This window comes from Eretmochelys imbricata, chromosome 1, assembly GCF_965152235.1.
Source record: "Eretmochelys imbricata isolate rEreImb1 chromosome 1, rEreImb1.hap1, whole genome shotgun sequence".
NCBI classification, from domain to species: Eukaryota; Metazoa; Chordata; order Testudines; family Cheloniidae; genus Eretmochelys; species Eretmochelys imbricata.
The window spans coordinates 229,332,357-229,359,459 of NC_135572.1; the positions used below are offsets into that span (position 1 = coordinate 229,332,357).

The 27,103-nt window shown below is 41.7% G+C and overlaps 1 protein-coding gene across 1 annotated transcript in view; it reads right to left on the reverse strand.

Moving 5' to 3' along the window:
* The window catches only part of VWF (von Willebrand factor), a 230,040-nt gene that overhangs the window by 115,160 nt on the left and 87,777 nt on the right, over positions 1-27,103 (reverse strand). The window contains exons 20-27 of the mRNA XM_077825238.1: positions 18,198-18,336; positions 16,687-16,821; positions 10,989-11,135; positions 10,124-10,264; positions 6,625-6,744; positions 4,135-4,291; positions 3,359-3,517; positions 1,518-1,653 (exon numbers count right to left, since the gene is read on the reverse strand). Of these exons, the coding sequence (XP_077681364.1) occupies positions 1,518-1,653; positions 3,359-3,517; positions 4,135-4,291; positions 6,625-6,744; positions 10,124-10,264; positions 10,989-11,135; positions 16,687-16,821; positions 18,198-18,336 (1,134 nt within the window). The remainder of the gene's footprint in view (positions 1-1,517; positions 1,654-3,358; positions 3,518-4,134; positions 4,292-6,624; positions 6,745-10,123; positions 10,265-10,988; positions 11,136-16,686; positions 16,822-18,197; positions 18,337-27,103) is intronic.

The window sequence follows — 27,103 nt, forward strand, 5'->3', positions numbered from 1 at the left end:
AACACTTATTTTCTTCACTAATGAAAGCAACCAGGGACCAGTCTATTACGTAAGAAGATGCCATTTTTCAGAGCAAAACAGCACTTTAAATGTGACATCCAAATTCAAGTTCTCCCAAGGCTGTGTTCTTTCACATTGCTTTTAGCTTCTTAATTGGAGAATACACAACTCCCTTTGGCATTTAGCATATTGTAACATATATGATTTATTATTTTAATCCTAATGCAATATTTTGTGAATGAGATTCCAATTTCCTTTGGATATTTGCTATAAAATTCATTTTTGTACAATATTTTCTATTGTTTGTACAGATGGTGTAGGCATCTAAATTAGGTGACAGCTACGTGCAAAGATGTTTCCCTAGTGAGGTAAGTTTACATAATGTTCTAAAACCTTATGTGAGTGGTGGTTAGCGTATCAACATTAAAGATAAATTATTATTAAGTATTGTGAAAATTAGGGAACTGGTTTACGTAGATGCATTTTTGACCTTTTGATGGAATTCAGGGCTTGCAATTTATACTGTTAAAAGAAAATACATTACTTAATTAATCAACATAACAGAACCAATTCCATGAGGCTTATAAATCAGTTAGTTACTACCAGTGACAGGCCAGAGATTCAAAGTTCAGACCCAGTCTGAACTTCCAAAATGTTCAGGGGGGTTGGATGTAGGGTTTTAGTCTGAGCCCATAGTTTTTGCAGATCTACATCCACTTCTATTAAATGTGGGCAAATTATGTGGTGGAAAACTTTCTCATATTTACAGCACTATGCCTGACTAATGGAAGTATCCATTCATCAAAGGGATGGGTATCTGAAGAATGCCAAAATTATGGATACTACAGAGCTAAATTCAAACTTTTATGCTACAGTACAGGACACAAAAATAGTGGATACTACAGAGCTAAATTCAAACTTGCTACTGTACAGGACACAAAAATAGTGAGTTCCTCCCTGAAAGCAATGTAAGGCCCTGATTCTGCATAGTGCTTACAGTACCATGCATGATCCCATTGACTTCATTAAGCCTGGATGCAAGTATTTACAGGACTGGGCCCTAGAATACCTTCAGTAAATCTTGGAGAAATTACTTTTCCAATTACACAGCATAACCTTCCAGCACCTACTTGTCTTGGTGGCATTCTAGAGAGATAACACATTCATAACCTTAACTTTATATAGGATTTTAAAGTATCGAGATAGGGCCAAATTCTGATACCTTACTCACATTGAATAGTATCTTATTCCAAAAATGGAGTCAACAGGATCACTTGTGGAGTAGGGCTAGGTTTTTCAAAACAACCTTATGGAGTTAGATACCTCATTCCCACTGAATTTCAATAGAATTTGGGAACCTAATACCCTTAGTCTTGTTTGAAAATTTCAGGTTCTATTGTGCATGAAAAAGGGCATCATATTCAGGCCCATAATAGTATATTCAAAACTACTGAATATGAATTTCATTTTCTGCCCCCATAAAAGACATTCGTGTTGAATAAAAATCTGTATCTTACCATGATAGACAATGTTCATCATCATCTTTGTTCAAAACAACTGTCTTTCCATGGGGGATCCTGGCACCTTCTAATATACATACAGGACAGCCTTCTGGATCAATACATGACTGGGATAGTTCATCAAGTATTTTTCCTGTTTTAAAACAGCACAGCAGGGTTTCATAAGTTGCAAAGCAGATGTTAAGCTGATCGCTGTATTTAGAGGCTTTAAAAATATGACAAGATCAATGATACTTGGATTGTGCTCAAAGGTTTAGAACATGCTCTTCATATTAAACTAGCTGTTAGTTTGACACCAAGTAAATCTTTATTTTCTCCATAGCATTTTTATTGAGCTATTCAAAATACTAACACCAGTGCATATTATATGCAGTAGCTCATGCTACACACAGGGTGAATGTATTTTTAGACTGAAAACCAGGTGCACCAGAAGAAAATGGCATTTACCCTTTTACATCCACATTACTGATTTTTCTTGGTCCCTCTGGGCATTTTTTACTGCATTCTTGTAGGTTGATTTATCATTTTCTCCCCATTATGACTATTCATCTTAGGTATTACTCGGGCATCTGTCACTCTAAGGGCAGGTCTACACTAAAAGCCCTACTTCGGCCCAGCTGCACCGATCCACCTGCGCCGCTGTAGAGCGTCTGGTGAAGATGCTGTATGCCAATGGGAGAGCGCTCTCCCTTCAGCATAATTACTCCACCCCCGTGAGAGGCGGAAGCTACATTGGTGGGAGAGCATCTCCCGCCGACATAGAATGGTGTGGACAGCGCTTAGGTCACTGTAACTTGCGTTGCTCACGGGGGTATCTTTTTCACAGCCCTGAGTGATGCAAGTTAGATCGACTTAAGCAGTAGTGTGGACCTGCCCTAATATTTAAGTGCTAAACACCATACTACTTAAAGATGTACCTAGTGGATTCTACTCTCACTACTCCCTGGATTGATAGCTCTGCTCTGTGTGTGCACAGGGGATTGGTGAGGGGAATGGATTGGTTTTGTGATTGTTGGTCCTACAGTATATAGTTTCCTCCTCTCCTCAACTCTCTGCCCTTCTGACTTATTCTTCTCAATTTTCTGTCTCATTTTGTCCTCTGCACCCTTTCTCACTTTCCCTCTCCCCTCCTTTTTTTCCCCCCCACTTTCTTCCTTCTCTTTATTCTCCCTTCCCTCCTTTGATTTCTATTCCCTTCCCCTGCCTTCCTTGCTCGCCTCCTATCTTCCTCTCCCACTCCCTGCTTCGTCCTTCTTTAAAGGCGCTGCTGTCACTGCCCACAATGTTTCTCTCTATTCCCTAATGTACATCCCGTGCCTCCATTGCCTCAATGCACTGTGTGCCTCTCAGAAGTTCTAAGCCAAGAATGGTTTTCACTCCTATTCCTGACTCCGAACAGATGAAAGGTGTAAAGGGAGATTTCTGACTGTGTGGCCAGTGCAGCACAGAAAACAGGAACAATAAGGGACACCGGAAGTTAAGTCCAGGTGAGATGCCCTAGGATTCCACTGAGATCTGGTCAAAACCCTAGTTTCAATATAATCATTCTGGACAGCTCCGGAAAACCAGGATGAGCCTAGTAAACTGGAACATCTGGTCACCATCTTCTTTCCTTGATGGAAACAGTGATGCAAGCTTACCAGTAAGATTGTTAAAGATGTAACTTTTGCATATGAACATTTCACAGCCACTGAACTTACAAATCTGCTTATTTCCAGTCTTAAAAAAAAAACATTTCATGCAACGTTTCGGGGGCGGGGGGGTACAAAGATACCAGTAAGTGATAGGAGCTGAGCAGAAAATGCCAACTAACTGGGTGAAGAAGACAGTGGGTTTACCTTCAGGACAGTGCACATGGCATCCTTCTACACATTGCAGAGGGCACGCCACAGGTTCAAAGTGCTGGCATGTTATAGGGCAGGCAGGTCCACAGCTGTTATATCTCCATTCACACCGATACTCCAATTCGTGCTTGTTCAGATCCTCACAACTTTGTGCTATGCGATAAGAAGAATCAGTTTAAAAAGCCATCTCAGATTTCATTCACCACAGCTCTAGGATCCAGGCAGAAGGCTTGGAGTCACATATATAGCCACACTTACCAGAGAAGTGTTTATTTTAGGCACACCAGAGGCTGGCAAAGTATTCACACAATTCTTTTCATACACCCAAACCTATACTGTGATCAATATCACTGGCTGTTACTAGAAATAATTGCTAGGAATTTACTTTCAATTTAGCAAACATTTACAGCAAACATTTCCATTTCTTAGTTCAGATTTGTATTTCCAAGTCTATCGTGTCTCCCTAATGAAAGGAGTGAGCCCCATCTTTTTTCAAGGTGTGATCTGGGATGTGCATGGAAATGTAGAAGACAAAGGGTTACCCTGAGGAACCATCACCCAGGACTGGGGACCCTTGCCAAGTCCTGTCCCTATTAACATTAATAGCAGGACTCCGACTGACATCAGTGGGAGCAGGACTGGATTTAATAAAAAAGGTGTTCTAGCTGAGCCATCAGCAGATTAAAAACGAGCATGTCTTTGATATTTCTTGCTGCAGTAACTCCTGCCAAGCCATTACTAGGTGTTTCGCTCAGCTGCCTGGTACTTACGGCATAGAGTTGGTGATCTCCAGTGAACAACTGCACCTTTTTGGGCACAGATATGGGCATAGGTTGCGATAGCATCACAAAAGCAAGCACAATCCCCAATAGATTCGCAGGCACAAGTATCATACATGCAGATATCCATATACGGCTCCGGATTCACCTAAAGGGAGAGTTACACCAGATAAACTCATTTCATGCATCTCCTGCTTCTAAATGGACTTGCTCATGATATCATTTGGCTGTTCATTTGGTGCCCCATCTGACTTCCACTGGAGTCGCTGGAGGCCATTGCATCGATGTCAATGGGAGTATAGTCACGCCCAAGGTCATGAAACATAACCAACCCTTCGAGCAAACTCTGCAGTTTCTAGGAACCATTAAATGATGGGAAATATAGAAGCATATTTAAACATTTTGGACCTGATTCTTTTTCATACTACAGCTCTTTCATGCCTCTCTAGCAGTGTAACAAGGCCTTAAAGTAGGTGTGAATTACAGTCACGCTGTCACAGAAGTGTAAGGAGCTCTAAGTGTAAATGAGAATCAGACCCTTTCGTGAAAAATAAAACTTCTAATTTCTAAAATGTGAGCAATAGAGTTTAAAGCAAGAAGGGACCGCCAGATCATCTAGTCCGACCTGCTGTATATCACAGGCCACCAGCACCACCCAGCACCTGCACACTAAACCAAACAACCTAAAAGAGACCTTTATTATATCCCTCAGGAGACTAAACTCCTTATATTATTATATTATATCCCTCAGGAGACTAAACTCCTACATGCTTCAGGCCCAGAATAGGAAGGGACCAAGTTGCACCAGTGCTAGGGTTATCATAGGTCACATTTTTGCTGGGACAGTCCCTTTTTTAAGCTGTGTCCCAGCCATCCTGACTTTTTTGGCAAAAGTGGGAATTTGTCCCATTTGCTCTTGCCAACTGATCATCAGTGGGCAAGAGCAAATCAGACAAATGCCCACTTTTGCCAAAAAGGTGACGGGTGAATCCTTAGCGGAGTGCAGAGGAACATGCGGGGGAACAATGCACGGGGGGCAGGCAGGGTTCAGGTGAGTGGCTATGCCACCCAGTGCAGGGCAAGGGGAAGAGGGAGCCAGCAGGGCTTGGGCCAGCAACTCAGGTCAGCCCCATGCGCACGGAAGATGGGGGGCAGGGCCTGGGTGCTCGGCTTGGGCCAGCTCTGCGTGGTGTCCCATTTTCCCTTTGGGAAATATGGCCACCCTAACCAGTGTCCAAGGCCGCTGCAATGCCAGGGAAATTATTAAATGAGATATACCCAGATAAATCTGGCAAGTAACCCATACCCGCATGCATGAGGACTCTTCATTCTCAATCTACAAAGTTTAGCAGTTCCTATTGTTTATCAGATTAAATACCACAATAATGAAAGGGACAGAAAAGACTGGATTCCTTGACCTTCTTTTTTTTTTCATCCTTCTAGTTATTACACTGAACAGAGAAAACAAAAGGGGGCAGATTCAAAGTCCAGTGAAGTCAATGGAAAGACTTGCATTGATTTCAATGGGCTTTTAGATCAGGCCCAAGGGATTTAGCCATTGGTGATATTAAAAAGGACACTGTGGAGGCAAGTTTGAATTTAGCTTCGAATAAATATATTGTATTAACTTGATAAAAAGTATACTCATGAAAATATTATCATGCCATGGAATACTGGGTGCAGTTTTCATCACCCTACCTCAAAAAAGGTCTAATAGAAACAGACAGCATTCAGAGACTGGCAAAATAAATGATAAGATGCAGGAAAGCCTTCTGTATAAGGAGAGATTGAAATTGACTGGAACTGTTTAATTTAGAGAGGAGATAAATAAGAGGAAACTACCTTATAAGAATATAATGAATGGTAGAGATAGTAAATGGGGTGGTCCTATTTATTCTTTCACATAATAAAAGAATGAGAACACATGCAATGAAACAAAGGCAATAGATACATAACTGATAAAAGGAAAGCCTTTTCTGCATAGTGCACAATTAACACATTGCCACAATATATGGATAAGGCAGTGAGCTAAAAGGTTTCAAGAAAAAATAAACACTTATATGGATAATGAGAACATCCACCATTTAATTAAATATGTTTTTTGTTTGTGGGTGGGGGCGGGGATTGTTTGTTTTAAGGCATAAATCCACATACTAAACGACAGATGCCAACTACTAACTGTCTGAGGGTGAAGATGAAATTTCCTTCATGGGCCTGTTATTCAATAACTGTCCACCAGAGGTGTCCCTTGCACCTTCCTCTGAAACAACTACAACCGGCTACTCTCAGCAAGGGGATACTAGAATAGGCAAATGGTCTCAGCCAGTTCCTCTGTGAAATCACTGCCAGCAACACCTTTCTCACTTTAGCATCTGGGATGCTCTCTCAAGCAGTGGCACATTGGCAGGTCCCACAGCTGTAAGCATCTCAGGACAGCCCATGTAGGACTGGAGGACATGAAAGGAATGACAAAAGACTTACCAGTTTTTTGCATTCTTTGAAGATCTCACTGGTCAATATGCTGCATGAAGTTTCCACCGTCATTTGCTTCACTATGTTGTCATTGCACAATGAAGTAGTCATAGTCTGCCCCTGTGGGAGCTTAATGTTATAGGACACAAGCAGAGATTGTCATGTTAGCCCTGACCCTAGAACATCAGGATTTTCACTTAATCATGTATATATGGCCGGCTCTGAACACTAGACATTTTTCATAACAAACTATTTGTTTATTGGACAAAGCTTTAACCTACCACCAAGGGCAGAGTATAGACTAGACTAGATCACCTCATAAGTAGAGATGGATGAAAATTGTCAGTGACAAATGCAGATTTGGCAACACCAAAATATTTTGCTAGTTCACTTTAAAAAAAAATCCAACAAGGTCTAACCATTTCATTCTGTCATTTCTAAACAAAATAAATGTTTTGGTTTTTCAGGTTGAAACAAACTTGTTTTGAAATTTCCTTCTATTTTATATTTTTTTAATGCAGAAACATAAAAAAAATGCAAAATCTACACAATATGTTTTGTTCAAACCATTTTTTAAACTTTTCAGTGCACCAAAAAAAACTGAAAAATTTCAGTTTTGGGATCTATCCAAAATGATTTCCCCCCCTGATTTTTTGGAACTGTCAGCAAAACCACAAAATCAGTTATTCAAACAACTCTATTATAAGGTTTTCTCTGTCTCTACCCTCTGTGGCTTTTAAACTGTAGTTTAAGCTTCAGAAATCACTTTGGTGACCTTAGTTCAACCTGGAGCAAATATCCACATTGCAAAAATGACCAGATGTAGCTTTCCAATGAGCCTGAGAGCTGACACCACTTAATGGGGGCTTTCATTGGGATTGGTACATGTCTGCCTTCAGCAGAAACATAGAACATCACTGTGACTGGAGAGAGTGCAACATTCCCCACCCCCCACCCCAAGCTCAGCATGGCAAAAGGAAAGCACGTGGTCTGGAAAATATTTATTGCAGAGATATTTTGCGGAGCACATGCTGGATTCTCTCACTTACTAGACTGGAACAGTGAATGGCTGGCCAGTCTCAGCACAGCTGGCAAGAAAATTTCTCTTGCCCCCTCCCCGAAAAAGGATATTCAGCACTGATGCAGGATGCAAGGATGCAGGAAAGCCTTCTGTATAAGGAGAGATTGAAATTGACTGGAACTGTTTAATTTAGAGAGGAGAACTTGGTGCTAGATCATGCCCAAGCCCAGAAACTATTATCAGTAAAAATCAGTCTTCCCATTTGAGTGTACCAATAAGGGTATTAATTCAGTTTCTTCTCACTTCTTTATTCTTTCTTATAGCCAAGTGCCTCTGCTCAAGGCTGTGAGTCAAGCTGCTGCCTATCAGTACCAACACCTGCTCACGCTGCCTGCCACGTTCTGTTTTTCACTAAGGAAACTGGCATGAGCCCCTCACTTCCAGAGGGTAGGCTGCAGCACACCCCTACTATTAACACTGTGAGAGAGTCTTCCCATTCTGCATGCCTGAGTCATGTGTTAATGCTGCGGCTGCTCCTCTGGACTGTAGCCATCCAAGTTGATGTGGCAATGTGATTGCCTGTTAGCGTGACCTGATACTATTTGACCGAATGGGTGCTGCTGTTTCTGTGCTGGCTGCCTCTGCACTCTATTCTATATTCTAACTGCCACCACCCATATCGTAACCTTGCTGCTGTCACCCTGGGGCCACTGGGGTACTTGGGGTTCCAGAGCACAGCCGAAGCCACCAGGGCTGCAAGGGGGAGAGACCCAATGTGAGATTCCTGATTGGCCCATGGGGAACGAGGAGGAAGGAAAAAGGAAGAGAAGGGGCAGAGCTACAGAGGATGTCTCCACTGCAGTCATGGTGCGTGATGGCACCTTATGTAGATACACCTGAGCTAGCTATAGTCTAGTTAACTCAGGTACCAGTAGCAGTGAAGTCACACCAGCATGGGCTTCAGCCTGGGCTAGTTGCCTGTGTAATTAATTACCCAGAGTTCCAGGCAGGCTTGTATAGCCCGTGCTGAAGCCTGAGCTGCCACAGTGCCTGAGACCTCCAGCTAGCCTGGAAGGGAGAGGAACAGCATGGGGCAGGGCTGCCCATACATCCTTACCTTTTCTCAGAAAGAAGAGCTCCTACTTTAAAGCCAGGGAGCAGCCAGTGGCACCAGCCACTGGCGGGAGAAAAAGCCACCTACAGATGTGCACTGAGACACCTCTGGTGGGAAGGTAAACAGCAGGAAAGAAGGAAGAGAGGAACCATTAAGGCAGGACTGGAGGGGGAAATCAGAGAAATGGTGACGCTACCAATGGGCAGAGGGGATTGAGGAGAAAAGCAACCGCTAGGGAATGAGGGTGGGATGGGTTGGGGAGCCATTTTGTGAGAATGACTGGGAGAGAGGTAGGATCTGGGAAATGGGTGACTTTGAAGTTGGCAGACTTTAAAGGGGGCCTCCTTTTAGTGAGCTTGGAAGCCAATCCACATATCATGATGGTGCCCCCGGCTCTTTCCATGGTGTCATGCTTGCTGCTTGCCTTGCCTAGGTGCAGCATTTAGTGATACATACAAATGGGATAGCTTTACTAGGGAGTCTGAGAGAAGCAAGAAAAGAAATGCTTATTTTTAGCATAGACAACTATAAGTCATCTGTTACCTTAGGAAGCTATTGTGAGTCCAATCCTGCTCCCATTTTAGACAATGTTGAAACTTCCATTGACTTTGATGGGAGCAAGAGTAGGCCTATGACTTACAAAGAATCTGCATATTGCAGCCATGACCAATTCTGGGCCCATGACTTTGCCTTCTCTCCCTTTTCCATCATAGTTCCTATTTTACCATGATCCTTCTATCATTATAAGTTTTCCTGACTCCCAACCCCTAGTGTTATAGCTCTATTTCTGAATCTCATGTCCCCATGCACTTTATTTACTAGGAATCTTCTTAACTTGTGGTACCCTAGTATATCTTGCACTTTACACCTTACAAAAAACACTCTGCAATGATCATAGGAATCTAGGGGTGAATATGCAGTTCAGAAAAGGTGAGAAAAATACAGAAAAACTCCAAGGGCCAGCAAATGCTCATAATGGACAGCCTGTAAAGGTTAGGATGAGGGGAAATTGGATGTTTATCTGAACTTCTCCTTTCTGGAAATGTAGCTAGAAATTCTGTGAGATCAGGCTTTCAAATGTGATTTCTAGTTACAGCTGGATCTCCTGCATCTGGGCTGGCATGCTGTGAGAACAGCCTCTATCACATGATTTGGCTGTTTAAACAGTTGTCCAAACCCAAGCAGCACAGAGGTCCTGGAAAATGTTAAGAAGTTAACTAAACTTTTATCAGATCTCAGAAAAGATTCCAGTTTGGTGTGAATTCTGGGAGAGGGGTCAGTTAGTTTGTTTGTTTTCCTCCACAGCCATTCAGCAATCCCTAACTGAGGTAGTAACCATTAGAAAACAGTTTTCCCAGTTCATTCACAGTCACCTTTCTGACATCAGCGCAACCTGGATTGACTTTCCAGGAATTCCCAAAGTCAATTGGATCCACTTCAAGATGCTTACTGCTGCTGGTCAAATCATTGTTCTGAATTCCATCAAAATTCCCACACAGACCACACACTTGATCCTTGCAGGGGAAAAAACACAAACACATAAATCTTCCACCTTTAGAGTGACATGGAGTTTTGTTAATGAACCTCTTTATTCTCGTGCTCTATAGATGCAAGGCTACACAATGCCTGCCCCTGGCAGGAGCATTACTGTGGGCAAAGGCCTTTAGCCCCCATTCTCACCATACCAACACAGAAAGGAGCAAGAGTAATCAGTCTCCCAGCACTCCAGGGATCAAGAAGGGGAGACTGGCTACCACTGCCTGTTCTGACTGACTCTGTTGGGAGTGTGTCTGGGTGAGTCATGGATTTAGTTATTGGCCCACTTCTGCTGCTCATGAAGGTCACTGTGCTGTGGGGAGCACTAGCAAAGCCTGCTCAGAAATGCATTGCCTCCTGCTCCCAGAAAAAACTGTCCCTTTCAGTTGCCCTCATTCAGGGCATGATGCCTAAGTGCTCCTCCTCCCTCTCCATTCCTAGTATGGTTCAACCTACTGAGAACCATAACTGAGCCCTTAGTGTTGAACCGCTACAGAAAAGATTAGTCCATAGTGGATTAGTAGAAAGGCCTTTTGTTTTTTGAGAGGGGGCCTAATGTTTCCCATGAATCTATTAACATGCCTACATAAGAAATACTGAATTCCTTCCTTGCTCCCCCAGAAGGATCTGTCCAGTGTATTCATTAGGGAACATTAGAAGCACTTTCCTAGTGAGAATGAGAAGTAAATCAAAGGTACTTACTTTGAAATGTTCTTTCAAAATAACTGAGACACCCATGGCCAGATCCCAGGTTACAGAGATTCCTTTGCCCAGTAAGAGAATGTAATAGCGCCCGGACTTCAGGACTTCAACATTGGTTTCATCTCTGAGAGGCTTCTTGATATCCACCTAAACGTGAAAAACACAGTGTGCTAGCAACGGCAGCCCTGAGACCACATATTAAACAGGTCATTGTAACCTCCCTCCATGCTACATGTACTTGCTAAGGAAGGGCACTTTTGCGAAGTGCCATGGTGAGGTTAGTTGGCTGTTCAGTGAGACCCTATCGCTGCTGCTGCAGAGCACGGTACCGGAATGTACACCTCACTAGCACACAGTGTTGAGCACAGGCTCAGATGTCTCACACAAAAACCAGCCTGTGGATAAATCACAACAACTTTGAATGGCACAGGGAACTGGGATGGAAACCCGTTGGTTTCATTCTGATTACAAGTTCTCAGTGTTCTGAGTGAAGCAGTGTCCCCTGAGCCCTCAATACGGAGCTCCCACTGGTCACCGGGATGGATACGCAAAGGAATCACCTTTCCATGGAAATAGCACTGGGGATGGATTTGCTAAGAAAAGGATGACTAGGTGAGTTCAGCCAAGTCAATTAGTGGCCAATTAACAAGTAACGGACAGACATCAGTATCAGTTTCCTGTTTTTAGAAACCTCGACAATCATCAAATCCATGACGCCTGTGACAGCTGTAACAAAAATAAATGTGGCCTACTTATCACAAAGTGCACGGACCTCCTTCCACATTAAACACTGGAATCAAGGGGCGAGGTCTGACTCAGAGCTGTGGAAGATTTGCTTCCACTGCCGTGTAAATGGACAGCCCCACCAACAGCAGGTCTCTGGATTTTTTTTATCAATTATCTTTTCCGTCACTAACACTTCCCCCTGCCCTCGCTTGCCAATTTTCTATGCTTGGGACCTCTTTCTGTGTGCATTTGGCTACAATGTCACAGCCTCCAGCTGCTAATGAGGTGAGAGATTAATTTAAAATGTTTCCTTTCATACTATATTTCCTTTTCAGTGGGAACCCTAACAGGATTATTAGCCACATGTCGTGAGGAAGGTCTGGAATGGTTGTTTATTTAAATACTGCTAAGGTGTTAATTCAAAATGTTGAATTAGGGGAGAAGGGGTGAGTCCTCCAAAAGGGTACAAACAGGAGTTAGTGTAAGAGAGGAGAAAGAGTACAGCAACCTGAAGAGCAAAGGGAGAGCTCCCCATCCTCTCCCCAGGTTGGGTAAGCACTGCTTCCCCAGGGCTCCAATTCTTTGGTTGAATTTGACCTCAGTGAGAGGTCCCCATTCTGTTTCAAACTACTTCAACCATGGGCTATAAGAAAGGAGCATGCATCCTCAGAGACGGCCCAATGCTGCAACCGTTAAGGATCTCCTGAGCAGGGGCTTCAACTTCCTCCAGGGAGGCATCATATAAAACAAGCTAGTTCAGTGACACTCAACTTTAAAATGAGGGGCTAGAAGAAGAAAATTAAAAAGGGATGGGTGGGAAAGAAAGAGGAAACTAGTCACAAAGACCCTAAAGCTGAAAGCAAGGACACTGAGATCCTTAAAGTCAGCAAGGAGGCTACTTAGGCATCCCATAAAACAGTCTCAGGAGGTCCTACACAAAATAGGAAACAAGAAGGCAGGAAAAATGAATAAATATGGTTAAATGGCAAGGTGCAAGGATCCCTTCAAAGACAGAAATCCAGCCCAACTGAAGCCAATTAAAAGAACGCTGCAGCGAGGTCAAGGTGAAAAGGTCACTGACAGCGTTTCTCAGCACCAGAGTGCCATTTGAGGAGGTGGCTACCATACTTCAGATTCTTATCCATTTCACGCTGGTGATCTCTTTTCCTGTGGACATTTCCCATGCTGTTCTGCAGGATTCTCCTTGAGTTAGATTTTTATTCGCTCAGATGCCTCTTTCTGAATTGCTTTTCCCAGCCTTTTTTCTGCTTTCTCCAACATGTAAGCTCATGAAGATTGAGTTGCACAGTGTTTTCTTTGTAAACATTGGAAATTTGAGATGGTTTGAGTTTTGAATCCTCTCTATATTGTTGCTTTGCTTCCAGACCCTCTTCCAAGGTGGCTGAGCCAATATGGCTAACCCTGCAGGTGCAGGGGGCCCCAGCCACAGAGTCCCTACATCAGGGATGAGTTGAAACACTCGTGCAATGTTAGATGGTTCTGCACAAGCGCTGCAGAGTTTTGCTGCTTGGTGCTCACCAAGAGCTCTGTGGTGGTGATAACCAGAAGCCTCTGAGAAACGGGGATTTCTCCCTTTCTACTGCTGTCCTTGATGGAGTGGATTCCTACCCACTCAATTTAACAGGAATCCTCCACCTACTATTCCCCTTGCATTCCCACACACCAATTCTGGACACATAACTTCCTGCCCACATCCTACAGGTCCAAACCTCCCAGCTGCAATGGGATAGAAATGTGAGGCAGTCAGGAGTTAAGAGTAGAATAATATTACACATTGAATCTGGAGCCTTGAAGACAGTCTAATGGTTTCACAGAGCACCTAAGATTGCTGGAACTGGCTCTCTTTTAAAAGAGGACTGGCCAATTGGTGTTATTCCAGTCAGATCCCTGACTAAAAATTCTTTAGCAGCATTGCCTGAGGAAAAATACAGAGTCCATTTTACTGGGGTGGGGTGGACTCGGCCGGTAGGGAATTGAAAGGAACTCATTACCGATCCAGTATGCTGAGAACCTCCTGATAGGACCCGAGTACCTGCAGTTCTCATTGACTTCATGATGAATCGAGAGCTTTCAGCACTACCTCACAGGGGGCACTCATCATTATTAAGAGCTCAAGGTAATGGGCTACACAACAAAAGCCATTTGCAATGCACAACAATAGCGATATTGAACCAACAGACATAGGAATTATACCCCCGACTTACACACAAATACATGGCACTCTACATCGATTAGAGAGCTACATCTAAACAGATGCTACTACTTTTATTATATAAACTTCTCATAACAAACATTGTGTAATATTGTCCCTATCCCAGCTCTCTGAGGTTTAGTGCAATATTTAGATGGATGCACAGCTAGAAGGGTCAATCCATTTGTGGAGTAGAAGGAGGACATAATTTTCCTGAAAGGAATCCTTTCATTCAAAATCTGCCTAGTGTTTGTTCTACTTCTGTTTTCTCATTGCCAGCCCACTATAATTTGGACCTAGCTCAGCCAATCTTCCCTCCACCCCCATTTAAGGAAGTGGAGATCCCCCATCTCCCTCACTGTTTCTACACATTGTTTTTTTCTGCTCACATTTGGGTATTTTCTTTTCTAAATAATCACAAAATCAGTCCATGTTTGTCTTTCAAAATTTAGACAAGGACCAGAACTGGTCAAAAGAGAATTGGAATGTTAACCTAAGTCATGGATTTATTATGTTTATGGAGGCTCCTTGCCCAAACCATGAAGTAGTAAACTTCTGACCCTGAGAAGTGGCAGATATTAATTGTTTCAGAAGAGGAATATAAATGATCTCATGCAGCATTTTAACACCTCCTGGGATAGTCACACCCAGGTACCTTGTATAGTTCTTGGACCACTCAAAACTAGAAGCTGCCTTCAAAACAACATTTGCAAACATTTGATGCAGCATGGAAGTGTTTTACATTTGCTAAATACAAACTTTCAGTTTTCTATTTGTTTTAAATCTAAGCTAATTATAGTAATTTATATATACATATAAAATAAAAAAATTGTCAAAATCAAAATGAAACATTTCAATTGACCCAAACTGAATTTTTGGGAGAGTTTGGGGTTCACAAAATTGTTTCTGATTTTAATTTTTCTTCCAGATTCATAACAGGAAAATGTTTTTATATCTACAAATTTTGGGGGGACAGGAAAAAAATATTTCTTGCCCAGCTGAGGTTGAGAGTTTTGTCAGTGTTGTGTGGGGAATCCGCAATGCAGATAAAATACTTATGGGGGCAGTTTTTCAAAAGAACCCAGCACCCTCCCTTTGTTCACAGTAGTTGCTGCTGGATGCTTAGCGCTTTTGAAAAACTCAGCCACGTATTTAGTGCCTAAATGGAAGGTAGGCTTTTTTTTAAAAAATCTGGTGCTGATGGTCATTGCTCAGCCCTCTTGCAAATTCTGGCCCGCATGGCTAACCCCAGTGCCAAGAACAGCTTGTTATTTGTGCACGCTCAGGGGAGGTTTCCTTTAGTTGCAATAAGTAACAGGACTGCTTTGGGACCTGAAATGTCCTGTTTACAATCCCCCCGAGCAATCCTTGTGTCTGCATGGCCCATATACAGATGTGATCAAGAAAGGTTATGGGTTATGTACTCAGTGCTTTGATGTAAGCCACTGCCAATAACCTGGAACATAACAGTTTGCAGGTTTAAACCAAGCGAAAAGCTGGTTCTATTTTGTGCGTTAAACCCAAAACAAGGCAAATTTTCTATGGTGTCATGTGTCTCTCTGAACATTTTTGCAAAGATCTACTCTGGATTCCAGGACAGAGTAAAGTACTTCAGAAATTTGGGTAATTGTAACTCTATAACTCACTGGAGATCTGTAATGTATGAACACAGAGACATTCCTGGCTGTTACAACGCCCAGGCAAATAGCTGAAACCTGCCCTCTGGAAAGGTTATTTCCTGTCATGGAGTTGGGTGGAAGGTGGGAATGGTTCCTGGTCATTTTTGGACAGTGTGTAGGGAAGGGGGAGGAAGAGGAATCCAGTCATCTGTATTTTCCATCTGACATTTGTTTTAGCATGGGGAGGGAAGCTGACATTTGCATCAGCTCCTGCAACATGCCTGGCCTTTCATATGACTAAATTAAGCCACAGTATTACTAGGTAAGGGAGAGACATTTCTTGCAATAGCTATGCTTGAAATAGTTTTATACCTTAAAGTATGTAGAAAGACAAGAGAGCTACAGTCTGGTACTGCCCCACTCAAAAAAATGAGAAAGCAAACAAAGTAAAATGAAGTGATCTCCCTGTCATTTCTCTGTGCCATTCACAGCTTTCTGTTTAATGAAATGTAGCTCCTCCAGATGACGAATCCACGTTGAAGGCCCAGACTGCATAGAGCATTTTCCAATAAGAAAATTGTACTATCATTTCCAATGATAGTACAATTAGAATAACAAGACCAACCTACTTCACAGGGAGGTGCACGGCTTAGTTCATTAATATTTGTAAACGCTGGATGGTACTATGGAAATGCAAAGTATTGTTAACTTTTAAGAATGGATGTAGGCACAGCAGCAGCACTCCATGTAACAGTCCTAGCAAAAGACTGAAGGGCAACAGCAACATACCTTTAATTAGGTGGCCCATGATGGCTAGTTACAGAACCCTGACTAAAATCAGCTTTATAGCTACCACCTGCAAGGCAGGACTTGCAGAGATTCATTATGGCAAAGCAAAGAAACACGTTTAGCCCCATGAGTTGTATGAATTGTATCATATACTCCCAAACAATTCATCACAATTATCTGATGTAGGATTTACATTCCCCCCCACACTGTGTCACTGGCATGTTCATTTTATTACATGGCTCTTCAAATAGCAAAGCACAGTAGAAGGTTTATCCCCCATGTTACAACCCATCCTAAAATACTGGCAGACCCTTTGTCGAGGAAGAGGGAAGAGAAGCAGAGGAGTACATACATTTCCATTGAACAGCTCTATCTCCCCATTGTCAAACAGAATGGTAATCTTTTTAGTGCACTTTTCTCCAGTGAAGCCACATCCCTCATTTGAAATGAGAACCCGAAAGGTTCCAGACTCATCTGCACAGTAATCCTATTAAGGGGAAACAAATGCAATGGGTCATTAACAACAGGGACATTTGAAACATACCTAAAACACCTGGGGAAAACGCAAGTCTGAAAAGCTGAATTCTTTCAGGCACTGTGGGGCTTCTCAGACATTTGTCAGCATGCTGGTTTCTCTGCTACTCATACATTTTTTCCTGACCATAGTGGGAGACAAAGGCACACTTGGCCAGCACGCTACGGTTACACAGATGCTTTGTAAAGAGATCTTCAAGTAAAAGGGTTTCTGCTGAAACGTTAACTGTGATATCTCAGGGATATACAATGGGTGCATTGTTTATCAGTTTTATGTACACAGGTGAAGGCAAGATGTCACAATTCATATAATGAAATAAAATGAAGCCACATCTGGGTTATGAAATGGATTTTCATTTCTGTAGATACAAGAAACATCGTGTAGTGTTTCAAACATAATACTTGGACACTGGTGATTAAGGTTCTAATTTTTGTGTCTGCCACAGGCTTGCTTTGTGGTCTCAGACAAGATCTTTCTTGTCTTCATTTCTCCATCTGTACAATTAGAATAACAAGACCAACCTACTTCACAGGGAGGTGCATGGCTTAGTTCATTAATATTTGTAAACACTGAGATTCATGGAGGGATGGTACTATGGAAATGCAAAGTAGTATTATCTTTTAAGAATGGATCTATTCAATATTGGGCCAGATTTTCATATATTGCCCTCTGCTTTTGCAGTCACATATTTACACCCACAGCTATTTCCATGTGTAGCTGCAATCTTCAGGTCACTTAGATATCTAAGTCTCTAATTTGTGGGAGCAATGAGAGATTTAGACGTGTGTGTTTACACACAAACACATAGAGAACCCCCAGAAAATAAGTTGTTTCAGATCAGCCTGACACAAGCTGGTGACTTGAAAGTGTGAACAAATGAAGTTTAAATTCAGGAGGCATTGTGATTGAGTGTAGTTAATTGAGAGAGTGCCAGTCTTGTAGAGATCCTGCAATTCACTTTGTGGGATATCAGCAAAGGAGGGTGTGGTATCAGAGAAAAGACTTTCGGAGAGAGAAGCCTCCCGGAAACGGGTAGTGGGTATTCACTAGTAGAGATGAAGTTGTTTGTGCTCCTATTTTTTCAAGCCATCTCACCCATCTAGAATAGATGTAGTCTGAGTATAAGTCTTGAAACTTTCCAGGATTGCATTATTATTCCACTGCTGAGTCCTGTGTTCCTCTGTTATATATCTGGTCTAGCAATGAAGGATGTTTTACAGTAACTCATTTAAATGTTGGATTTTTTTTCTTTGTTTAAGGCTTACAGACAAAGTATTTTTTTAACCTAATACGTCATTCTAACAATGAACAATAGTCTTAATTCTTACCTGAACCAACACATATTGACAGTCACCCGGAAACATATATTTCAGTCCATCAAATGTCGAGTAATAGGCTGTACCAATAACTGAGCAGGTGGCATCACATACATTATCTGTGCAGTCCCACATTCGACCACGACACACACTGCAAGAAAGAGAACAGAAGACCAACAGCTATTACTGTTTATTATTTATACAGTGCCAAATGTGTGCCAGATACTATTTGCAAAGATGAGGTTCTTGCCGCAAAGAGCATAAAACCCAAAGAAACAATACACTGAGACAAAGAAAACTGGAAGAGAAGTAGCAGCAAGCAGAGTGACAGATCATTCATTGTGATTTATATACTTATTATTAGCACCCAGTATCTCTTATTCATAATTGGCATATATTAGCCACGATTTTCACAAGTCACCAATGATTTTGGATGCCCAACTTGAGGCACGTTAAAGGGTCTGATTTTTCAGAGTGGGGTGTTCAGCACTTTCTGAAAATCAGGACCCTTTGAGATGCTTCAAGTTGGGCATCAAAAATCATTTGAGGCATCAAAAATCATTAACCACTTGTGAAAATTTTGACCAACAAGACTTCACAGATTCATAGATTTAAAGACCATTAGCTCATCTACTCTGACCTCCAGTATATCACAGGCCACGGAATTTCATCTTGTTACCTCTCTACTGAGCCTAATAACTTTTGTTTGGCTAAAGGATATCTTCCAGAAAAGCATTCACCCTTCTGGCTCCTCCACTCAACTCCCCCTTTATACTAATTCTGGTCATTTTCTGAACAGTGAATGGCAATGAATTATATGGTAATTTAGGGACATGGGCAGATTTTTGTAGGCAAATTGATGGATAGTAAGGGTGAGGGGAAGATTAGCTTTAGTTTTTAAGTGGGGAAGGATGATACTTCAGTTTCAATTTCTTTATTGTTGCCCTTCTTTAGGGCTGGTATCAAGCAAGGGCTCTAAGACCTGTGCACCACAAAAGGCTCATCCTCTGGTCATCTATGAATAGGACTTACCTTCTGCACTTATCTAAGTTTGAACCAAAGCAAGGAATCAAAAACTAAGGCTTCTTCAGAACTTTAATATCTTCAGCAAAGAAAGTTGATTTTACGTATGTAGTACAAAATCCAGAGAGAGATGTAATTTCAATAAATTTAAGGAAGACCTCTCCCCCATACCCAAAACTGAGATCAAGAGATCAGATTTATCATACTTATAAATCTCTATGGCAGGGATCACCAGGTGATCTTTCTTTCAAATGATTTTTCTTAATGTTCAAGCAAGTGTTCAGTCTTGGGTAGACATGCTGTGGTGATGGTGCTAGTTTTTGGGCTATGCAAGGCTCTGTGTAAAGGCAGTAGTCCTTAGAAAGGGACCTGTAATAGCAATAGCAGAGTTTGCTCTTTGCTTTTGTCTCTGATTAGTCGATTCTTGAGGCAGAGTTGCTTTCTGGGACCTGGCATTAATTCTGGTTTGAGATTTCCTGCATGCTGCTTGACCATCTCTGTCCCAGGACTGGTGTAAATGTGTAAATACAACAAGTTACACTTAAAATATAATCATTAGGCAACACTGACTCTCACATGTGCAACAAGCCCAATGGAGGAGTATTCTGAATCAGAGCAATAAAGAGAAGCACAGGTAATCTAGAGGTCAGATCATGTTTTATCTCAATCAGTTGGGGTAAAGTAGAAATCAGTGAAGTGGGGAATAATCACAAGTAGGTCAGAAATACTAGTTTTAACAGGAACTATAATTTAGGCTTACACCATAAACTACTGTAAACTATTACTGTTCTCTACTGTATATTCTCTATTATTATCTTAATTAAACTCACTTTATATGTAAAAATTTATATTATGAAATAATAGAGTTCGATATTAGAAAATACAATACACTAGAACATAAAACCCACTGTTATATGTTCCCTTTTCAGTTTCTCAGTTTTCAGCCCCTGTAAGACCAAAGTTTGGAGGAAAAGTTGTTAGGATGTTTAATTACATCTTGAGCAATCCTCTTGTGCAATCTTTGTTGCAATTTTAAGTTCCAGCTCAAATAAAGACATGTATTCCTTAATGTGATGTGTCAGCTTCTTCACTGAAAAATTTTTACTCTGCTCCTTTCTGGCTTCCAGTCCCTTTGCTCTTTGACAATTTCTTTATTCCTGTCACTTCACCTTGTCTACTTTAAAATATCATCTGAATATTTTGTTTTACAGTCCTTACCATTTTCTTACTTTCACTACAGCTCACTTTCTCCTTATTTCTTAAGTCTGTTTCTCTTTAATTACCGTTTATCTTTTATTACAGCTTATTTCCTTCCCATTTCATTCTTGCTTTACTTTTCTCACAGTTTTCTAACAATGTATTTTCTAATAATTTCTTAGATTGCTTCAGAGACTCGTTAAACAAGAGGAAAAATAACTAACTGCTCTGCTCTTCCTTTAGCTTGTCCTCTTACATCACAGCCGCAGGTTTGTAATTGCAGTGTAGACATACCCTCTCTCCCCCAATGCTGGGCAGTGTCCCTCCAGGCTCCATCAGCCACTTCAACCTTGCCTGTTTGGGCTGCTTGCAGCAGCACTCCCAGGGGGAAGTTGCTGCCTGCTTTCCCCCGCTCTCCCCACCCCACAAAAGTACTGTCCCCAGTGTAAGAGAATGCACTGTATTATACGCTCAGCCACTAGGTGGTGCTGTGTGTAAAATACCTTATTTAAACTAACCTCAGTCATACCTGGCAAAGCATTAAAGCCTCTTAGGATACACACATCTGGTGTGCATAGGCAAGCTCTGTGACCAGTCCATAGCTGGTACAGAAGTACATGACACCGGGCTCAAGCTCACCCTGCTTCAACTGCCCTGGAAACCTTGGCGTTCTCCCTGCCCCAAGAGCAGCTGTTTTGGGTACCCCTTGTTCCAAATCAAAACGAACAAACCAACCAACCTTCTAAACACCATGAGGCTGCTTCTGAGCAGCCAACTCGCACAGCTCCCTTTCTTCTTTTGATCCAACAGGCTCCAATACAGGCTGGGCATTACACACGCAATAACTTTGTATGAGTGTGCTGACAGAAAATTAAATGTAAACGCTTCACCCAGCCAATAAATCTTACAGTAGCCTAATTTACCTAGGAATGACGACTTGGGTAAGACTTGCATAGCCAAGCAGGGGGAAAGTTTTCAATTTTCTCAAAGTCTATAATGTTACTATCTGCTCCCTCCCTATGGGCCCAATCCAGAGCGCACTGAAGTTGATGAGACTTTCTATCGACTTCAGTAGGCTTTGGAGCAGGCCCTAAATTACCACTCTCTGAGACATTCAAAGCACCGGTGAGTTCTTCAGGGCCTCTCCTTGACCTGAAGAGTTACCATCCTCCAGTCAGTGAATGACAACAATGCCTTTCAACTTATGTGACCGATCTCAACCAGGCAACACAGTTTAGATTTCAAATGCTGTGTACCGAATATTCTCATTGACCTGTTTGAGATCAATCCAGAGTTCAAAAATCAAAACAAAACACTCTGGCAAATCACTTGTTTAGTAAATTCTAACAACAGGCACATTTGCAAAAATCATCATCCGCTCCTGGATATTCTGAGAGCAAGAAAACAAATTGGAATGTTTCAAGTAAATTATTTGCTGCAGATTATTTGCCCAAATCTAGTGATATCCAGCAAAGTGAAAAGAAGGTGGCGTTATTCCTCCAGGCATAAATTCACTTGTGATTTACTCGGGATGAGACTCCTGGCCTAACAGTTGACTCACCTAGCTCTCTGTGGGCTATGTTTGACCTTTGTTCTCATTGTGTCTGAACTCCAAAATGAGAGATCCACAAGGGGTTGAAAATAGGCCTTATTCCCCTGCATGGCTGGTTTAGATCCAGACACCGTGCAGCCTGATTAAATTACTGCATAATTCCAACAGTGCCATACTGGAGAGGAGTGACTGAGCAAATAGAAAGTCTATCACCACTGTGTCCCTTATGCAGTGTTCCCCAAACTGTGGTAGGTGTACCCCAGTGGCAAATGAGCTTGATGATCCATCAACCCACTTCAAAACAATTTTTTTAAGGAGGTGGTACGTGAACCAATTAATTTTGGGATCCACTTCAGGATCCTTTATGAAAATAAATAGATAGGGCATAAAATCCTATGCTGCACCTCCTATGCTTTGCACCCTCCCAATCCCAAGCTCTTGCAAGGGCTGGATAGGGACTCTAATGTAACTGAGATACCCCCTGAAGACCTATCTAAGTTACAACAGCCTCCCAAGGCTGCCCTGTGGGCCATAGTACTGCCTGGAATCTCTGCACAGCTCTGTGCTGCAGCCCTACCACAGGCATGCCCCCTATATTGTGGGTTGCAAGTAAATCCTCTAAAGAACAGCCTGTAGCCGTCTGCTTCCACACCTGTCCTCAGGGAGTCCTCCCCCAGGTGGATAAGGGACTTTTAGTACCACTTTACACCACCCAGGTCTTTTTACCTCTTGTAAATAGGCCAGAGTGGGAGTAATAATCTCACTCATTATCTTTAAAACAATAAGAAAAGGAGGACTAGTGGCACCTTAGAGACTAACCAATTTATTTGAGCATAAGCTTTCGTGAGCTACAGCTCACTTCGTTGGATGCATAAAGTGGAAAGTACAGTGAGCAGATTTTATATATACACACAAACCATGAAAAAATATACATTGTAAGGAGAAAGAAAAGGAGTACTTGTGGCACCTTAGAGTAAGGTAAGTAAGTAAGGTAAGGAGAGTAATCACTTAAGATGAGCTATTACCAGCAGGAGAGTGGGGTGGGGGGAGAGAAAACCTTTTGAAGTGATAATCAAGGTGGGCCATTTCCAGCACATTTCCAGGAGTTAACAAGAATGTCTGAGGAACAGTGATTTCTGACCTCAAAGTGAGTATCCTTCGACAAAAAAAACTTCGAAAACAGACTCCAAGGAGAGACTGCTGAATTGGAATTAATTTGCAAATTGGATACAATTAACTTAGGCTTGAATAGAGACTGTGAGTGGTTGAGTCATTATACTAAGTGACACTATTTCCCCTTGTTTATTCCTCCCCCCCGCACTGTTCCTCAGACGTTCTTGTTAACTCCTGGAAATGTGCTGGAAATGGCCCACCTTGATTATCACTTCAAAAGGTTTTCTCTCCCCCCACCCCACTCTCCTGCTGGTAATAGCTCATCTTAAGTGATCACTCTCCTTACAATGTACATTTTTTCATGGTCTGTGTGTATATATAAAATCTCCCCACTGTATTTTTCACTGCATGCATCCAGTGAAGTGAGCTGTAGCTCACAAAAGCTTATGCTCAAATAAATTGGTTAGCCTCTAAGGTGCCACAAGTCCTCCTTTTCTTTTTGCGAATACAGACTAACACGGCTGCTACTCTGAAACCTTTAAAACAATGCATCAGTATGGATAGGTTATCCCTTCAGTTACAGACAGCATATAGAAATATGTGCTTTCCTGAACTTCCTTATTACAAGAAGAGGGCTGGGCAGAGCGTGCTGGAATATTTCATAATGCTGTTAGTGTTTGATTGTGGATATCCTGTTCTGCTCAGCATATCCTTTTACAAAAACACTTTTATTATCCTCCCAAGACCATTACGTGTTAAATATGAAGCATAATGTGACTGGCCCTTCTTTTATTTGCGATAGTGTCCCTTTTTCCTCATAGGAAGCCAAAATAGTAGTAGATTTAATATCCAACTGATGCAAGAGGACGTGTTTACTCTGTTTACTCTAGTGACCAAGTTTGCGGACCAAGAAACCAGGCCTGTAATTCAGTCTGCCAATGGTTTCTGTTCAGATTGTATTACTTAAGTATAATACCATCCCTGTCCAAAGAAGTCTCCCTGTTCTTAAATGCATTTAATTCTTAATGGTATTTTATCTGACCCAGCAATTTGAGACGTTACCTCATAGTCTGACAGAACAATACTCTGAGGGATGGATTGGGCAAGACAGCCCCTGGTCAATTCTAATGTGGCGGTCAAACCAAACTATGAGATAGATGGGCTTCAGACTATCCAGCCTACCACAGGCCACACATAGCAAGAGGCCAGCCAACCTCTTTCATGCCGCAGAGTAGGCGCAGAGCCAGCTTTTCACTGTGCACTGAGAGTAGCTGATCAGAAAAAGGAGAAATCTGGTCAAGTTAGTGGTTTGGGATCATCATGCCTCACTGCTACTGTAATAATTGAACTGCACTGCTAATCTCATATAAAACCACAGACATGATAAAAAAGGAGGCAGGAAATATTCTTTTTTTACTTTTCTCCTTCTTACTCATTCCTTCTCTGTCTTTTCTCCTTACTGCCAGCTGTACACAGCCTTGGAGCCTGCTCACCTGCATCTATAATGCAAAAGTGCCTAATTCTCTTAGCTCACCAGTTTTCCACAGGTGTAACTTCATTGATTTCAGTGGAGCAACATCTGTGTATGTGAGAGGAGAATAAAACACGTAGGGTGATTGGGGGGTGGAGTGGGGGTGGGTTGTATGTTTTTAGCAATCAGTCATGCCACCATGCTAGCTATGGTTATTGTTATGAGATTATTAAGAGTTTCCAGATAATGCTTAAACCCTTTTGTTGTACTGACCACAGTAATAATACTTAGTTCTTATATAGCACTTGTCATCAGTATATCTCAAATCACTTTATAAAGGAGGTCAGTATAATTATCCCCATTTTATATGGGAAAACTGAGGCAGAGAGTGGGGAAGTGACTTGCCCAAGGTCACCCAGCAGGCCATTGCAAATTCACATTGGTAACTAGGAGACCCAGAGGTCCTGATCCAAAGTCCCTGGAGGTCAACTGGAGTCTTTCCACAGCCATCAAAGGACTTTGGATGAGGGCCACGGTGAATTACTGAATGTTGCTAATTAATAGGAGAGGGAATAAACAACAAGAAAAAGCAAGGATAATGCATCACAGCCTTTTTTCATTTATTTCATCCATTATTATGGTTATTTATTTGTGTCAGAACACTGCCTAGAGACCTTGCTTGAGATTAGGGCCCCACTGTGCTAAGCACTCTACATATTTTAAGAGCCAGCCTCTGCCTCAAGGAATGTACAGTCTCTATAGATATGACAGATAAAGGGTATGGTACAGGGAATTTTATCCCTACTTTACAGCTGGGAAAAGTGAGGCACAAAGAGACTGAATCCCTTGCCCAAGATCACATAGGTAAGTCTGTGGCAGAGCTGGGCAGTGACCCTAGATCCTTCCCGTCCCAGCTTAGCTCCTTAACATGAGACTAATTGTAGTTTAATTTGGATAACGCTTCATAGTACAGTAAATATTCTACAGTACATTTGGTGAAAACAATGAAGTTTCAGTAATATGAAACATCAATCGAAGATCTGCTATTAAATGTTTGGTTAGAGGTGGAGCAAGACCAACAATTTTTGTACAGATTATGAAGTGTGTGATTTAGCAAAACTCAGATAAGCACAGTTCTACTGCTTCATGCTTCGTAAAGATGATTCCAAATTATGCACCAAGCTCAAGCACAGTACTGAATTCCCAGCACATAGCATTACAAAATGTCTGCCACTGGCTTAGGGTTAGAGCCATTCTGTTGCTCATGAACTAGGGTCTCCCACTTGTCAAGCTGAAGGTAAATGCCAAATCTGACACCTCTGACTCATATATTGTGTTTGCAGGTGTTCACATCTGGCTAAGAACAACTGAGAATGAGAACTCCTCCAATAGCAGTATAAAAAGTGAAAACAAAAGAGAGGAGGATTTGACTTCCAAAATGCAAACCATCTATTCTTGGATATTCTCAGAGTGATAGTAATTTCTCATATTGATTCCTAAATGATGCTTAACTTGATGTCTGCTGAGAGCTGTCATGCAACTTTACAAGCCCAGTATGTTGTTCAAACTCTACTTTTCATAAAATTAGACCTTGCTTTCCAATTTTAGCTTTAAAATAATAATTGAAATGAGATGCAAACATGAAAAGCTTCACACGAGTAGAAAAACTGGCTATTTTATGCATTTCCCACCTTCCTCCATTTTAGAAGAAAAGCATTTGTGTATTTGGGTGTGCATTTGAGGGCCATTTTTATCACTACAATTTTGCGAATACCACATCAGAAGCAAAAAGAAAAATTGCAAAAATGGAGCAATGTGGCATCTTGTAAAAATGATTGCAAAATTAAAAAATGACTGAAAATAAGTGAAATGACTATGGAAATCACCATGCACTGTATTCTTGCAAAACTCGGGGGGGGGGGTGGAATTTTGCCCATAGATTTTCAAAAGAACAAAAAATCCACAATACTCTCCTCTTGCACAGTGATATTATTGCCTCAATAAAGTTGTCAGTGGAGCTGAGCTCCTAAATCATCTCAGATTACTAAGAACAGAAGCATGAAAGCAGGTTGTACTCTTTAAAGAAAATCAAAACCGTCTCTTCCGTCCTATTCTCAAGCATAACATTCCAGATCTACAGTGTAGGAACTAGCTCCCTAGGAATCACTATAGGAAAGTTAGTATTTCCATATAAACAACATAAAAAAGGCTACTGGAGACTGGGTTCAAATCTAACTTGTATCCATTAGGAATGTAAGACCATGTCCCAGTTATAGAAACAACTGCTGTTTAAGGGCCCCTACAAGAAAAATCTTTGTTGGGGAGCTGATGCCCTCTCATATAGTTGAGAATGAACCGTGAAAGCTGCTACAGAGTTGGGCAGTAAAAGGTCTTGGGTAAAATTTACAAAAGAGACTACGTGACTCAGGAGTCTAAGTCCTATTTTGAACAGTGACTTGGGCACTTAAAAGCCAAGTCTCATTGAAAGTAAACGGGACACTTAGGCTCCTTGGTCACTTAGTTGCTTTTGAAAGTGTAATATCTTAGTCTGCATTAGTCTTT